Genomic DNA, 16,957 nt, shown 5'->3' on the forward strand with positions numbered 1-16,957 from the left:
CATCCAATGCCACAGTGACCTGTTCTGCAGGAGTGAGCTAGAAGAAAGTTAACTCAAAAGGAAAAAAAAAAAAAAGTCGTACAAGTTCTAGTGGAAATTTGGGGCAGATGGAGAAGTGAAATGCAACTTCTCTTCTGGGGAGTTGCTAGCCTTTGCACTGCCTTGGCAATATTGTGTGTGCTGCTGGATGGTTGTAATTTGACCAGTATGGCAAACAAAATCTTCTCTCAATGCAAGTCTTGTTGAAGGTACAGATTGACATAATTTTGTCTTGGTGATCAATCTGTTTGGCCCCGTCACCATCACTTTTTGAGCACCTGGCAGCAAGGCACCCTTCAGGGCAGGGCTGTTACCTGCATTTTACGTATGGGAAACTGAGGCCTAAATAAGCTAAGTGACCTCTTAAGGTAACATAGAAAATCTGTGACAGAGCAGAGAGTTGGATCATGGTCTGCTAGATCTTGAATCAAGTAATCTAGCTCCTGGGCCATTCTGCTACCTGTGAACCTTTTTGGCAAAAAGGGGAATTGCACAGACTGTAGTAATTCCTGTAATTTTCTAAGCATCTTTGTGTGTAAATATATGTTCTAAAATCCTGGATCTGTTGAAGTTAAAACCTATCTTGCTGTTGACTTTAGCAGGATTCAGATCTTAGTGAAAATATGTGCTAACAGTTAGTAGAAGCTTGTAGCATCAAAATAATCTGATGTTAGCCTAGTAACCCATGGAAATTACCACAAATAGAAAGGCTAGAGGAACTTTATTGGAATGTTGATTCTCATATACTGTATGAAAACATAATTCTGTTTGCCACTCATTGCGAGCTCCAGACAAATTTCCCAATTTAATCCCAGTTTTGTAACTTCTGCTAGATTGGCTTTTTGGCAGAATTATTCTATATCCAGTTAACAGTTTATCTAAGAAACTGGCATATATTGCATCTCAGCATCTGTTTCCAAGTTGTAATAGTCCTTGGCTTCAAAGTCTCATCTAGGCTACTCTGACTGAAATCTTCTGTTTGGATTCTCTCTCCTTCCCACCCCCCCAGCCCGCCTCAACAGTGGGCATCAAAACCCAACACATCCAATGTGCATGCTTTTCTTAACACTTATCATCCCCCATGAAGAAGTATCACTGAAGCGCCTTCCTTCTTGCAAATTATGTTGGGCTGTCTTAAATGCCACAAGGCATGAATATCACGCTCTCCAAATGTAAACACAAACCCTTGAAGAGTCTAGCAAGTCATCTGTGGTACACAGCTAGACAATATTCGAAATATAGTTCAGCTCAAAGTGATTGAGCAATAGGAAAACAGAACAGAAAGCAAATGAGGTTTGCATCTCCAGCTCCCACAGACTTCTCAGCTGGAGTGAGTGGCTTAGGAGTATGTGTGAAAGCATGAGGAGCTCGGGTTGCCTTTCCTAGGTGATGAGTTCTGCAAGCCAGGATCTTTACCAGGAATACCTGTCTCTAGTTTGTTGTTGATTAGATCTAGGTCTTGAGAAGACAGCTACAAGTGGTTGTTCAACTCTTCATTCCCACGATTATTGGGAGTTTATACCTATTCATATCAAGATCTGGTAATTTGTCTTGGTCAGGTTCTTAAATCTCTTCTCATTTCTAGTACAGAGCAAACAAGCTTCTGTGAGGACTCCTTGTGGTTTAACTCCCATCCTTAGTCCAAAATTGCCTACATTGGCTGACCTTTGAGAGACGCTGGTGAAGCTTGTTTTTGAGCAAGATTTTTGGAGTGATTGAATTAAGGAATTAAGTGTAATTCTTGTGCTCTAGGGAACAGAGTTCTTGGTGATTCTTGGGACCTTTCTGAGCCTGACTGCTTAGTATGGGAACTGTGAGATGATTCTGTTTGATCAGCATTGGGGTGTTAGTGATGATGTGGCCTGTGCGATGAGTCAGATTCTGCTTATGGTTTTACAGGCCGTGGTTTTTAATGGTCTAAAAGCTTCTGGACAAGCCCTGCATCTCTTCTGCTCTGAAAGTTCTTATAAAGTATTCCCTAGCAAAAGTAAAGAATATTCATGTGAGGGCTGTGCATAACTTTCTAAACAGCTGTAGGTTTACTCTTTGTCCTAAAAATAAGGCAGTGACCATGCTGCTATCTGGGTCTTACATAAGACACAACCAACCAGCATTGCCACATGATATTCTTCATAGTAAATGACACAGATATGTCAGCACAGTTTGTAGTTCTTGTAACCAAAAGGTATAAATTCCTTTATTACTGTATAGGATTTTGAGGTTTAATTACCTCATCTTTCTGTTTTATATTATTTGTATAGCAAAATTTTGAGGAGGTAATATCATTAATTTCCAAGTTTTGCCTGTAAAGCTGAATTTCCTCTATTTATAGTCCCATTGGTGAAGCCTGTAAATGTTTTCAAATACCAGGGTAAAAGAATCAGTTTGCATTATACATTTATATTTTTTTCCATTTGCCAAAATCCCCCCAAATTCTCCGTCTGCCCTTTTCTCCCCACATGTCTTTTTGTTTCTACATGACATGTACTAACTGAACATTACCAAGATATTTTACTTGTAAGGAAAACAAAAGGCCCAATGGACTAGACTGACAGATTTTGGGAAGCAGAGATAACACTGGGTGTACTCTGCTTTCTTCAAATGGTGCAGTAGCCCAGACACTCACTGAAGTTATGAGACTTGGATGCTCTGTTTCACAGGATTTCAACCTCGGCCTCCAAGAGGAAGCTCTGCGCTCCATGCTAATAAAACATTATGGGGGTGGAGATGAGTGGACAGGGAAGTTCTTTGTCCTTCTTATCCTCTTTCGCTTTGCAGAAATACTGAAACATCCACTACAGCAAGGACAAGAATCTAGGTGTTTGTCCTAGTTGCTAGGCAGGAGCGTGATTCTCTTTTTCTCTCTCTGTCTCTCTCAGTCTGTCTATGTTTCTTTTCTCCAACACGAACTGGAAGAAAGGATTCTAGCAGCTTCCTCAAACAACCCTAACCATTAAGCTGAAATGGTCTCTGAAATGTCCTGCTAAAGGAAGGCCTGTTCTACACTGCCTGAAAGTCTTAAGTTTTATTCATTGAGCTGGAGAAGGTGAGAGAAAGGCTCGGGTCTCCTGTTGCGGAAGCCGTTCTGAAAGGTGGAATTTCCAGATTTTTATCCTGCTGATAAAGAATGCTTAATTATTTGTGCAACCTGGGACAGCACCAACAATACACGTACCCACTGGCAAGGAGTTAGGCTGTCCTTATGGGAGTTAAGTTACAAATTTGACTGTCTTCAGGCCAAGGAAGAAACTGAGTGAAGTCTCCTATATTCCAGGATTTGTCCTAACCTGTTCCTGCAATTGCATAAAGCTAATCCTCATTTAGTGTATCTTCTGTTTGAAAGAACTGAGCAAATCTGACTGAAGACATTTGGTAGAACCGAACCACATTTTTTTCAACACTCCTAATTGTGATGAAATTTCACCTGGCAATATAGCATACTACCATCTGCATAAATGACAGGTATGGCATTTTTTTCTGGTAAAAATGACAGCTTGTTATTGCATGTACTTGATCAAAGTTGCAGCTAGAATCTTAGCAAAATCATGTTTGTATTTCTGTCAGCACTGCATGATTATCATAGCTGTAGAAGACCAGAGACTAATCTGTTCTGTCTCATGCAACATCAGCGAAATTACCAACTATGTTCTGATTCTGGATTTCTTTATTGTTGGTGATGAATGATGTACTGGATGAAACAGAAGGAGTACATCTGGATTATTAGATATCATGCTGAGTGCATAATGCTGACACTTAGGAAAATCTTGACTTGTAAGCTAAACACTTTTCATACGGAAGTCAATGATAGATTATAAATAGAGCACCAGAATGTAAATCACTCATGTTCATTACTGCACTTTATATAGTAATATAAGACAATAACAGTACTTTAAGGCACAGACTTGTCATCTGCAGCTTTCATTCTGGATGATCCCTACATGCTCTGCAGATACTGTAAATGAGACCAAATGCTGCTATTGAAATACGGGGTTACAATACAATTTGCTAAATAAAAATACTCCATAGGACACATTTTATGAGAAGGAATTTTTAAAATAGCATGTAGAAAATGCAAAGAAGCCAACACTTTGAGATTCTTATTGAATGCTGTACTCCATTGATTATGCAGTGATCTCTCACACGGAGGAGAGAGTTGCATTCGTATTTATGAGAAAGTGAATGAGAAGCCCCTCCCTACCATTATAATAATCAATTTAATGCAGATACGCTATATATAGGTTGAAAATGTCTCCTTTTTGATTCTGTGTTAATTAGGAGGAAAAGGAAAAAACAGGACAAAATCTATGGGTGTGAATCCAGCACTCCAACATATTATTCTCACGATGATGACTGTTATATAAATGGCAAAGCAATAGGAATTTTGGTAAATACTATGCATCCTCTCATCTCTTTAAATAATCACTGCTTTCACTGAGAAGAAAACTCAGACTCGAATTTGCTAGAGTCAGTCTGAGCAGTGGTTTTCCTCAATGTGGAAGAATAAAATCAGAAGTGATTAAAGGTGGGAACTCAGGGGAAAATGAGGGAACTTTTATTGAGCAATCCTAAAATTGTTTTGTAGTTCATTACCGTTGGCATTCTGATTACCATAACAATTAGAGAAATGACAGCTTTGAAGTTTTCCAGTGTTTGGGGGATTTGGGAATCAAGATTTTGGTTTGCTCTCATACAGAATAGCGAATAAGTGTATAAATAACTTTTGCTGTCAGCAGATAACTTTGACACTAGTAGTGATCATTGTTTCTAAAGGGGTTATCATGCAGTTAACTCAAAAGACTGATTGGTATTTCACAGTAGCGCTCTAAATAATTTGTTTTACTACCATAGCAAGCACAAATTGTAACACTTGTGATTCATCTGCAAAACATACCGCTTGCCAGTTGTTTTACTCAAAGTGCTTTGGCAGCGTGATCTGTCAGAAAGAAAGGTCAACAGCAAAATTAAAAAAACAGGGATTACACTGCAGTTGTCCACAGAGGGTAATTTGCTCCAGAGACTCCACAGCTTTTTGCTTATCTTTGCATGTTCTCTGTCAGAAGGGCTAACAGACGTTGCGAAGAGTTCCCTTGTTGACGACAGATCAGGGTAAACCATTAATTGCTGTGTTAAGCCTGAGCTGGTGGGACAGCTGTGGAGGGCTCTGTGGCCACAGTGAGAGTAGCATGATCACCTACAGACAGAACAGCTCTCTAGCAGTCCTTAGTGTGTCCCACTGTTACCTGAGGGTGGTTGAACCTGATTTATAGTGATTTCAACCTCAAAGTATTATTTCATTTTTTATTTCTTCTTCACTTTCATAGGCACTGCCCAGATCCAGTGAATTTATTGATTCCAGTTAAGAATGAACTGATATTTAGTTCCTTGAACTCTGTAAAAGGCTTGTTATTTTGCTAAACTCTAATAATGCTAGGCCTGAAGTTTGGTGTGTGCCAGTAACAGCTACCAAAAACTTTGTTAAGTTCCTCACAATTCATTCCTGTCAATTCATTTAAGTTGGGAGATTTAGAAAAATAGGTCAAATGCTAAAAATTACATTCTGTATTTTAGTTCAACCACAGAAAAACTAGAAACCTTTTCTTAACCAGTTTGATTACTTCAGTCCTTAATTTGTGTTAAAAATATAGTGTATGAATGTGTATGTGCACAACGAGTTGAGCAACTTGTAAAGTGAAAAAATGAAATCCAATGTACAGAAGCTTCCATGAAAAGAAGAAAGTTTTACATTCCTACTGGTCTGTAATAGAGATGATCAGAAATTAAAAATGCTACTCAGCCACAAAGTAAACCCTCTACAGCTGCATCCCCTCATACTTCCTATTTAAAGCTCCCGTTTGCTATTCCAAACCAGTACTTGCCACCAAAGCTCACTCCACAAAGTAGCATAGCTGGTCAACTGCACAATCCACAAGTCATAATACATGTCTTGTTCATGTGTAAAATTTATTTTAATAACACTTGATTTTCTTACCTGCTGACTACTTTGTTGATTAACGTCCTCTCTGAAATGCAGTTTTCTTTCCAGGTCCTTTACGAGTGCAGCTTTATTTTCCCGAATAGAATCATCTGTTGCTAACGGCAGAGGCTTCACATTTTTCTTTGTTAATCCCTGGGTCGGGCTATTAAAAGAAAATTCTGATACTAACATGCAGCAACCAGTATATATTTTTTTTGTCACCTGTATGATATGATATGTTGCACTTCAGTTGTCTGGAAGAACCTACTATTTATTTACGCAGAAGCCAAAGCACAATATGGGATTTGATTTTTTGATACTATTTTAATGGTGCATCCCATTCCCATGCCGGTAGGAATTAAGGACACACATCTTAAAGAGAATAAGCATTATAATACTGTAATAAGCCTCTAAGTTCCATTTATATTTATCGTGGAATAATGATGTCACAATGAATGCTAAAGAAATGTATATAGGTATTACCATAGGTATACAATTTGTACATTTTACTGGATCAGGCAATAATTTAAAATTTAATACATTTCCTCATTGATCTTTATCTCACATCTTCATTGATCATTTACTCTTTCCATGTACTTTTACTTCTTTCATTTCTGTCACCCTTTTATGGCACCTAACATCAACAGTTCTTTTTATTTTCATTTTATAGATCTAGTCTGTTTTATTTTAGTAAGGTTTGAAAATAGTTAAATTCTTAGATAGGACTGTCAGGAGACTGTGAGAGCGCACCACTGAAGCACAGCAGCAGCACACTACTAGAGAGTCTGCAACGTTCCAGTAGTGGGATCACAGGACTTGGGTTCTTAATAACAGGGGGTTGTCGTGGTTTAACCGCAGCCAGCAATATCCTGAGCGAAATAAAACTAGTAGCTTCCTAGCTACTAGGAAGACAGTTAACTCTATCCCGGCTGAAACCAGGACAGTATCCAGGTAAAAGCTATAACTGATGATTGCTGTGCAAGATACCTTCCTTTTGTTGTTCCATAGACATGGTGATCTCTCACTGCTTTTGTAACCAGAGTTATTATAATTGATAATGCCAAATAAGGAAGCTGAAACTTCAATAGATATTCACAGATTAGCACAGATACTGTTCAGGTTCCTTCCTGATCTTTTGTGCCCTCACTTTTACTCTCTCCCATGTAGAGCTCCAGTTATGTGGGAATTCAGCTCTGGGCTGGGACCCAGGAAAGATGAAATGAAGAAAACAATATTTAACTACTCTACCTGGTAGGCATATTGTAAGGATTTATTTGGTAATGCCTGTACAGCAGTTAGAAAAAGTAAAGCACTTTGCAAGGGTTAAGTGTCATTAATGCAAAGAGAATAGTGCTTGAGCACTTGTGCACCAGCTCTGAAGGGGAGGAAGGAGAGTGGATGAGTAGTTGCAGTTGTTTTTTGCTTGCTTGTTGCCGTGTTGTGAAAGCAGGCCACAGGCTTGAGATGGGTATAGTTAAAACCTTCACTGTGAACCTTATAACTTTATTGTGTATGCCTGCCCGTGATGCCAGGGCCATGAAGGCCTCCAGGCATGTGCCACAGGGTAATGGCAATTATGTGGCTGTGCTGGGCCACTAGGAAGTCTGTGAGTAGGAGTGCAGTAATGGTTTGAAGGCAGGGCTTCTTGGCACACAGAATGGTGAATGCTATGTATACAGGGACACTTTTTTTTTTCTGTTATAATTACAGATTGGTTGATGTAGTATCAGCAGGATAAGTAGGAGATTGTGACTTACTGATGGCTATCACTACCTTTAAGTGTACCATTGGTAAAAGGTGGAAATACTCCTTCCTTTATGCAGAATTTGAAGTTCTATTAATAAAAAATTTTATCAATCTGCTGGCGCTAGCCATGCTAACACAAGGTTCACATAGTCCACAAAAGGGATATTAATTTCAACTCTACTAGTAAAGAAGGAACTCTTAAGGCCACGACCTTTCCGGTACATCATCATCCTTACTCGCTTGTATGGTGGTGGCCATTTTGTCACAGAAATCATGCTGGCTGTCAATTAAAATGTTTATGTGCAAACCATTAACTCTCCTGAGATTTCTGGGGGACTTTAAATATAGAAAGTATTGCAACCAGGAAAATACCTTTACTGAAGTTATTTCTTAGGTTTACCTGGACTAAGAAATAACTTACATTATGAGGTACCTTTTAAAACTTTACTTGTTGCTTACAATAGGTAAGAATGTTTTTATAGGTCATACAGGCAAATGGTCTTAGAGTGGCTTACCCTGCAACGTCATGAAATCTCTTTTCTCCCACTAGTACAGTCTTACAAATCTCTGAGCCCCCAAATTCTTCTATGTATATACCTGTTTATACACTCATATTTCTCTGTCTTGAATTTATCTTACCCTTGATGTATCTTATTATAGAAGCTACTATTCCTTGCTTTCTAAACTGAATGTAAATGTTAGATGAAATGACCAGAATATATGAATAACTCACTTTTCTGTTTTATTAATTACTTGCATTTCAGTAAGCTCCCCACTGAACCCTTGAACAGAAACACATCTTAGTTTTCCTTTATGAGTATTTCTTGTCCCTGCTTCTGCGCATATGTTTTATGCTACTTACGTGGCTGGTGTACTTCTGGGCAGTCCCATAGCATTGGTTGATGGCACAGTAGGAAGCGAAGGCAGAACAGCACTAAGGAAAGCTACTGGATTCTGAATCCGGCCAGTTGGGGAGATAGGAGCAGGAGTCACACTCTGTGGCTGAACCTGTTTTGCACTAGATGTAGAAAGTGTTAATGGAAGCACCATGGATTCTTTAGGGCTTGGTAGAGACTGTTCACTTTTGCTTGTAAACCCTCCTGAAGACCTTGATTGGGCAGGTGGAGGATTTCCTGTGAAATTTTCCTTGTTATTTGTTCTTTGAGTTCCTTGAGGGACATTGCTGAATGTTGTAACTGAGGAGCTAGAACTGGAGCTGGTAGGCGGTGTGGTTTGTGATGGTAGGAACTGCTTAGGTCGGGTATAGCTGAATGCTTGCGAAGCAGAAGCTTTGCTTTGTTTGTACGTAGTTGAGGTGGACTGTGGATGGAGTGAAGTAGCAGAATTCAGTAAAGCTGTGTTGAATGACAGTTCTCTTGTAGATATCTGATGCACCTGCTGTTGTTCAAGCAAGACCTGGTTGTGGAGCTGTTTTAACTGGGTCTGATCACTGCATATAAAACAAAGATGAGCAAAATTGGTCACGAGCCCTGAATGTGCTGGCTGACTACATTTCCATAAGTGAATTGGAAGAGAATAGTTCTATATCCTGTGATACAGTAAAAGGTAGGGGAAACCCCTACATGACATATTCTCTTAACATTATGAGAAGAGCATAATATTAGTTTGCTACTAAACTAAACTTTTCCTTCTTCTCCCCTTCTTTGCCAGAGGCACAAAAGATTTTTGTTTGAACATCATTTGACTGAAGGCGATTCTTACATTTTAACACATGAAATGTAAATATAAATCTTACTTGAAGGTATTTAAGGGATAGCATTGTCCAGTTCTGCTCTGTCACCTTAGTACTTCTCTGCTTGTATAACTAAGAGTAGGATTTGGTTTATTGGATTTTAAATGAGCATTTGTAAGCCAGATTGCAGTTATTTAGCTCCTATTAAAGTGAGTTCTGAAACCAGCATTTTGGCTAATAATCACACAGGTGCTTTTTAGACCAAGTGGTTTCACATTATCAAACATTTCTAAGTATTTTATCTGTTTTAGGAGGAGATTATGTTTTTGAGACATAAAAGTCATGAGGCATGGCCTTTGGGATTACAGTTGCTAGCTAGTTGCTAGCCCATACTATGTATAAGACTACATATGTCTGGTTTGGGCAAAATTGCATACTCAGAGTGAGATATAATTGGAGAACATGCTTTTATTTTACATATACAGAAAAAAATATCTGAAATTGGAGAACACTTTTCCCAAGAGGCATACAGAAAAAAATATCTATCTCTGTAGAATATGTATTTCTAAGAGCATGGTTAATTAGGCCAGCACCATGTGATACTGTCTTTTTTGTTCTGCGTTTGAGTTTTTTGCTCTAGTGCAATAGTGTCCTGGTCTATAAATACTAAGTACTATCAGTGATGTTCCTGAGAGTTAGAATCCTTTTACTTACAGCTTTGGTTTAGCCAATACTGGGGGGGGTTCCTTGGATGGCGATGTCGGCTCTGGTATTTTCATTGGCTGTCCATTTATCCTCTCTTGGAAATAGTTGGGTCTGATTTGGTTTGTAGCACCAGGTCCATCCTCTGATGATGATTCACTTCCTTTATCATCTTCAGGCAGCTTGAAGTGCACACGGAGACCTATCTTGGAACTCGATCTGGGTTCATTGTGGTTCACAAGAACACCTTCAAGTTTAGGTTTGGGTGTTTGATTTACTACACGGGGGGAAGGAGTGCATGGGGGAGGTTGATGTTCAGCAGCAATTAAGTTGATTGAGCTCATTGGGTGAAGGGTAGCAGCATTACTAGTGTCTTCAGAAGCTGAAATAGCAAATATCCAAGTTTCGGTGATATGTAAATATCATAATTATAGTGAAATGAAATCAGAAAAGTTACAGTTGGAAAAACTCACTCTGATGTCCTTCCAGCTGTTGGAGTGAGTTCTTTGACCTCATTTATTTAACAACAAATTCCCTTAACAAAGGAAGATTGTAAAAGTGGGGGGAAAAGAGACACAGTTCTAGTTTGGAAGATCCAGCAGTGGTCTTCAGCCATGTGCCTTGTGAATTCCACTAGCATCTTTGAAATACAAACTTTCTTTTCAGAGAATTCTTTAACTTTTTCATTATGAAGAACACTGCCAGAAGTTGAGCTGAATTGGAGTCAACAGTGTACTATGCTTTTATGTACTGTACTTTGCTCACCTAACTGCTTAGTGCCTTGGCAGCATAAATCACGTAGGCAGTATGAAAGAATCTGTTCTGAGGTTTCCTCCTTTGGGCTCTGCACCAAAAGGTTATTGAAACAGCAAACTAGGCAGTCCACAGAGATTCCAAAAAGGGCTATTGCCGAACTCTTGAGGTCAGCAAGAGTTGTGTTTTTGGAAGGGCTGTGTGGGATTCATTCCCTAATGTTCCTTGTTCCTTCACATTTCTAATTGGGGAAGGACATTTTGAAAAGACATAGCAATCTGTATGTTCGATAAGCAGCCTGGACTGCACAGTGCAGCAGGTGGCTCTGCCTTGTATTTACTAGCAAGCAAAGGACTAAAACAAACTCTTACCTTTGACAGTTAGGTGAGCTATACTAGAGACTGTGCCGTATTTATTGCTTGCAGTACAGGTGAAACTGCCAGAATCTTCTGAAAAGACTTCAGCAATAACGAGAGTACAAATTTCCTCTGCAAAGCATCAGAGCAGTGTTATTACTTGCAGTGAACATGCATTGGACAAACACACAAAGCCTTCACTACCCTCAGGGACATTTCCTTAAGGTTTTCCACCTTGCTCAGTTTGATTTTAGTTTCATCAGTATTATCAATTTTGGCAGCCTTTGTGTGCAGCAGCTGTTACCAGCATTGTCTGCAGCAACTGGTACCCTCTGTGCTCCAGCATGCCCAATGAAAGTGAAGAACAGGTGTCAGCAGTGTTTGGAAAACATTAGAAAATGTTTTCCTAATCACGTGAAGTACAGACTTTCTCTCTGAAGAACTTAAAATTTAATTTAGAGAAATAGAGTGTACTCTATACCCACTACTCACTAAAATATATGTATTTTTATCTCATCAGATTGAAAGATTAGTTATAATTAACTAGGAACAATTCAAGTGGAGTCACTCTGTAAGGTGAAGAAATACAAAACACATACATATAGGCTGGCATTTTCCAAAAGTACCAGTGCAGATTTGCAGATAGAGGGGATTGTGCTAATTGTGCTTAAAGAAAGTTGCCTTTTCACTTCTTTGCGAAGAAGACTAATGGGCACCAAAAATGTACTAGCAAAATTGTACTAGCAAAAATTAAATTCCTTCTTGAAAAGTCAGTCTGGAGTTATGACATTCCTGTCTGACGAGTATCTGACATATCCAGGCAGCAGTACCAGCTAACAAATACCTAAGGTGATAGGATTTTAAATCTTTCATTTGGGTGGGCAGCTGGGATGGGGAGGGAGAGTAACATCTAAAGTGGATTGAAATGTGGGCTGATAACATTTCTTCAACTAGTCAGTGACTATTTTGCTACCATTTTGCAAGAAACTTTCCTAAAACCCTACAGGATTAATATTTTACGAGTATTTCTGTAGAAGACCATACCGCACTGAACTCGATTGTTTCATGTCATTGCTGAGGAAAATCCAGTAGCAACAAAGAGATTATTTGCTAACAACTATGGAAGAATAATAGTTTATTATAGTACTAGGATCATAGAACTAGTTTAAGGCATTATAATATCTAGTTTATAGTACTTGGATTTGCCAACCACTGCATGCATGGAAATCCAGATTCCTTCTGAACAAGCAGCAGATGATGAGGCAGTGACAACTGCACCCAACTGATTACCCTCTGAAAACTGCTTCACATTACTCAGCAGTGATGCCACTGGACAGTAAAGGAACAGCATCGGTGGGTTCTGGTAGAAGCTCCATTTATTCATTCCTAAGTCTCAGTGAGAGACATTGCAGAGAGAGGGAGTCTCTTTCAAGATACTTTTTTGGGTAAAAAACTTTTAATAGGGCAAGGAGAAGTGTTACAGAAGTTTATATACTGTAAGAATTAATACTCCTTTGGTAATTTTCTATCTTAAGAGGGACAGCTTTATATTTTTAATAGTGAAAAGCAAAACCAAGAGAGTGATTGTCTCATGGAGGAGAAATCAAGATCTATAAGGCTCCTTTGCTCAAATCATGCAGAGTAGCCTACATTCTGCTCGGACCCTTGAAATTAGCAAATCCAGACACTTTTATAGGATTTGCTGATATCAGGGGTGGAACACCTGATGTGATACTCTCATATTACGCTGGTAAGGAGCAAAGGGAATGGCTGACATGGCTAAACATCTGATGCAATGTTCCCTAACTGGTAAACTAGATAAAAATAGCTCAGTCCTACATCATCTGGTGTACTTCTGAACCTCAGATATATAGGGGACCCTCATACATTAATTTTGTTAATCTTTAGCTCATAAGGTGGTAACATTTAGGTCCTAATTTAGAACTGGGTCAAAGCAGAATGGAAACATTTTTTTCTTCAAAAGTGATAGAATTAATTCAAATTATATGTTTATGGAACAGTCTACAGTGAAATGCATCTCACTAGTAGTTACAGCACATGGTGAAAAGAAGAAATGTTAATTAAATTATGGAGTTTAAATAATTAATATTTTGTGAAGTTAAATCACCATATTTGTATAATCAAAAAAGTATGAGCCTTTTGATGATCCTTACCGGGTTCAGCCATAGATCGTGGTTCTAAAGGGAAGAAGAGCAGAATTAGTAGATTGAATATATGTACTTTTGCCAATATTTTTTTTTTCTTAAGCACTAAATATGAAGCTTGATCTTCTCAATATGATGCAATATTCCTTTTGATCCAATTTTCTGTTTAAGAGGTGCTGGAGACAGCCAGGCCTTGTACTCAGTGGTATGTCAAATCCACTGACAATATGAACACTTATGAAAACTTTTGAGAACTTATGAATAGGAAATAAATTCTGCAAAAAGTATTTTTTTGCAATCTTAGTACTATTTTATTGTGTCTCGAAGACAATTTCTGAAACTATTACAGACATGAAATCAAGTTATGATAAAACATTGTTTAATTTAGGTTTGATTTAGTGTGGTATTTAAGGAATTTCTATTGAGTTTTAGCAATTTTAGCATTCCAGTGACTTATGAGAAAACTGCAGATGTTTTGACCGCATTTGAAAATTAAAGTAGAAGTATATGTTTACAACCTATCATGTATTATGTGCACACACATGTATCTGTAGGCATGCTAACGTGTACATCAGGTTACTTTTGTGGATAAAAAAGCAATCCGCTGCCCATAAGCACTATTACAATAGCACTTAACTAAAACATGAGGGATATACAGGCAACAGAACTCTACATAAATGGTGCAAAACCAAAAACAAACAGCAGAAGTAAGGCTGAATTAGAAAAGGACATTGAAGTGGCAGAGGGATCAAACAGAAGGCAAAACAGTTCAATAGTTTGGGGAATCTCAGACGAATACTACCTGTGAGTATGCTGTTCAATTCATCCACAGTTTTGCCTTCTGGAACCCATATTTATTGCCATAAATATGGCTTTTATAGTTCTTACCATTGTAAGAAGAAATTCAAAGTGTTGCTATGTTAGCAATTTTGGTGCTTGCCTCTATTTTATTAGACACAATATTTCCACGCAAGAAACATACTTTTCTGTAATATCCTAAAATCTGGAGAATCTTCTATCAGTGTTCCTTCTCTATACCATTCAACCCTTGGGGAAGGAGCTCCTTTCACCCGACATTCAAAGACAACAAGCTGCCCCTCAGAAGCTGAAATATCCTGTAACATCTAATAGAGAAAATGAATAGACAGTCAGTAAATGTCTTATGGTCTGGAAGTAATACTGGTTTCAGTAAGATTTCGTAAAGGCACTTAAATCCTTGGATGGCTTAAGAAATGCAGAATTCCTTTTTTTATCTTTGATGGCTAGAAAATTTTAATTATCTCTCCATACAATTAATTGACCTCTTTAGTTTTCAAATATGTCATAGAACAAATTACCTTTGTAAATACAGGAGCAGCAATTATAGGTCTTCCATCCAGTCCTTGCAAATAGTTAGTGGGGCTTTGAGCCTGTAGATTGCAAAACATCACATGAATGAACAAATGAATAAAAGTTGCTCTATTGTAGACAACTGCTAGTGATCTTCCTGGATGGGTTGCTGCCTGAGTAACAAAAATGCTGTTATTGCCTTTTTGAGTTAATTGTGGCAGGGAAAACTTCACTGCAGTGTATTATAACATCTTTCATTGATACTTCACTAAGGCAAATCTGCGTAGGCTGCTTGGTAGTAGTCCTCTTTTAAGAATTCTTACTTACAAAATTTATGGATGTTAATAGGGAAAAGTTAAGTCAAGTCTTAATCTTGTAATTCTTCTCCTTTGCCAAAACCAAACAATTTACAGAGGTGGTATATCACCCTATTGATCCTACTCAGTGAAATCAGAATTAAGTTATTCTCCTGGAAAACTTCCTTATATAACTTGATAAATAGAGTTTTTCATTTTAGTGAAATAGAAGCTGCCCAGAAGAGCAGAATTAGTGATTCAGTATCTCAGGAAACATAACCAAATTTCATAGATGGTGTCTTACAAGTCATCAAGATTAAAAGTGGTAATTTTTGAGATACCTATCATTTTTGACTTAGGCAACCTCTGTCAAAATGGCAAAATGTCGCGAAGGCTTACTTCTGTTCTCTTTGTAGTCAAAAGTAAACATGCATTACTTCACCTGTTCAGTATCTGTTTCTTGGTTACCACCTAATTCTAGGCTGTAAACATTGAAAAGGCAGTGTAAAGTGAGTTTGTCATTAACTTTTCAGTTTTAAGTAAATATGGCTCTTCTTTCCTATTGGGAAATAAATGCCTGCTAACATTAGTTAGAAACTCTTTGATAGGGATATTAAAATGTTATGTAGTACATAAGCGTATCTACATATAAAAGTAAACATAGTAGTGAAATTATTTAGCTTAGAATAAGTTTCATTGAAAGAAAATTATTTCAAGTGAGTTCTGTAGAGAGGGAGAGGAAAAAGTTACCGGCTGCTGCTATTGAAAGTGAATGAGTCAGTCTGCAATGTGAAGAGGCCGGCGAGCTGACTTACGCATCCAAATGCCCTTCGCGGCATGCAGTCTCTGACCTGCTGGAGCGCACACAGATGCCCGCCGCTGGCTGAGCTAGCGGCAGCTGCTCCTTCTGCTCACTGCCGCGGAGATGCCTGTAACCTGGGGATGAAAGGTTCCCTTCCCTTTGCCAGGTGCTAAAGGTTAGCAAGTAGGCAGGACATCTCTTCTGTGTATGCGACTACTGTGTGGCTGTAAGGTTCAAAGCTGAAGTTCAACAGCAGAGCAAAAACTAGGAAATTTGGGGGTCCTGAGTCACAAACTGCAGAAGAAACACCTTCTTAAGACCTTGCTTTTGGTCCCTGAAATTCAGCGTATTGTCTCCCCTACCTGATTAACTGGTGTTGACACAGGCTGGACAGGTACAGACACAGGCTGTACCGTGGCAGATGGTGCCTTGGAGGTTTCTTGATGCTTGGTTGCAGTTCTAACAGCAGGAGATGCTGCATTCAAGGAGGTGTCAGCTGGCTTTGGTTTGCTGTGAAATGTTAACAAAAACAAGTTCTCTAATTGGAAGCCAGAGCTACATGTATGTCCTTTAGTTATGTCTGTCCCAGTTACATGTCAGCCCCAGCCTCACTTCTGGGATTGAATTCCAATTGATCTAAACGGATACGTACTCCTAGGTAAACTGCATTTTATAAGAATCAGGCTGCGTATCTTGCCACTCTAATCTCTCAGACGTAGTTCAGTTACACCAAATGTAATAAATGACCTGGATTAGCCTAATTGTGACTTGCAGCATGAGAGCGCAATGCTAGTTGCTCAGAGGACAGTGCTAGTTTCTCCTGCACTGCTCCCTGAGCTTGTATAAAGATTTGGGCCCATAAGGTAATGAAAGTACCATGGTCTGCTTGGATACAGATTCAATAATTTACTGCTGAAAAATAAAAAAAGAGAGTTATGCTTTCTGAATATCATGCAGTTTTGGTAGAGTACAGGTTCAGTACTCTTCACTTCTTCTAGGTTGTTTTTATATTGAAGTAAAAGAGTTGACCCTATTTATTTTTGTTGCTAAGTAAAATAATGTAGATGATGAAGAGATGGTCTTTTTATTCAGTTTGAGGTAT

The 16,957-nt window shown here is 38.5% G+C and overlaps 1 protein-coding gene across 1 annotated transcript in view; it reads right to left on the reverse strand.

Moving 5' to 3' along the window:
• The window catches only part of MYPN (myopalladin), a 48,872-nt gene that overhangs the window by 16,222 nt on the left and 15,693 nt on the right, over window positions 1–16,957 (reverse strand). Inside the window, exons 5-12 of the mRNA XM_010579977.1 lie at window positions 16,218–16,365; window positions 14,766–14,837; window positions 14,411–14,552; window positions 13,438–13,461; window positions 11,279–11,395; window positions 10,167–10,536; window positions 8,622–9,209; window positions 6,029–6,176 (exon numbers count right to left, since the gene is read on the reverse strand). Coding sequence (XP_010578279.1) covers window positions 6,029–6,176; window positions 8,622–9,209; window positions 10,167–10,536; window positions 11,279–11,395; window positions 13,438–13,461; window positions 14,411–14,552; window positions 14,766–14,837; window positions 16,218–16,365 — 1,609 coding nt within the window. The remainder of the gene's footprint in view (window positions 1–6,028; window positions 6,177–8,621; window positions 9,210–10,166; window positions 10,537–11,278; window positions 11,396–13,437; window positions 13,462–14,410; window positions 14,553–14,765; window positions 14,838–16,217; window positions 16,366–16,957) is intronic.

Source organism: Haliaeetus leucocephalus, unplaced genomic scaffold (genome assembly GCF_000737465.1).
Source record: "Haliaeetus leucocephalus isolate CR32 unplaced genomic scaffold, Haliaeetus_leucocephalus-4.0 Scaffold687, whole genome shotgun sequence".
Taxonomy (NCBI): domain Eukaryota; kingdom Metazoa; phylum Chordata; class Aves; order Accipitriformes; family Accipitridae; genus Haliaeetus; species Haliaeetus leucocephalus.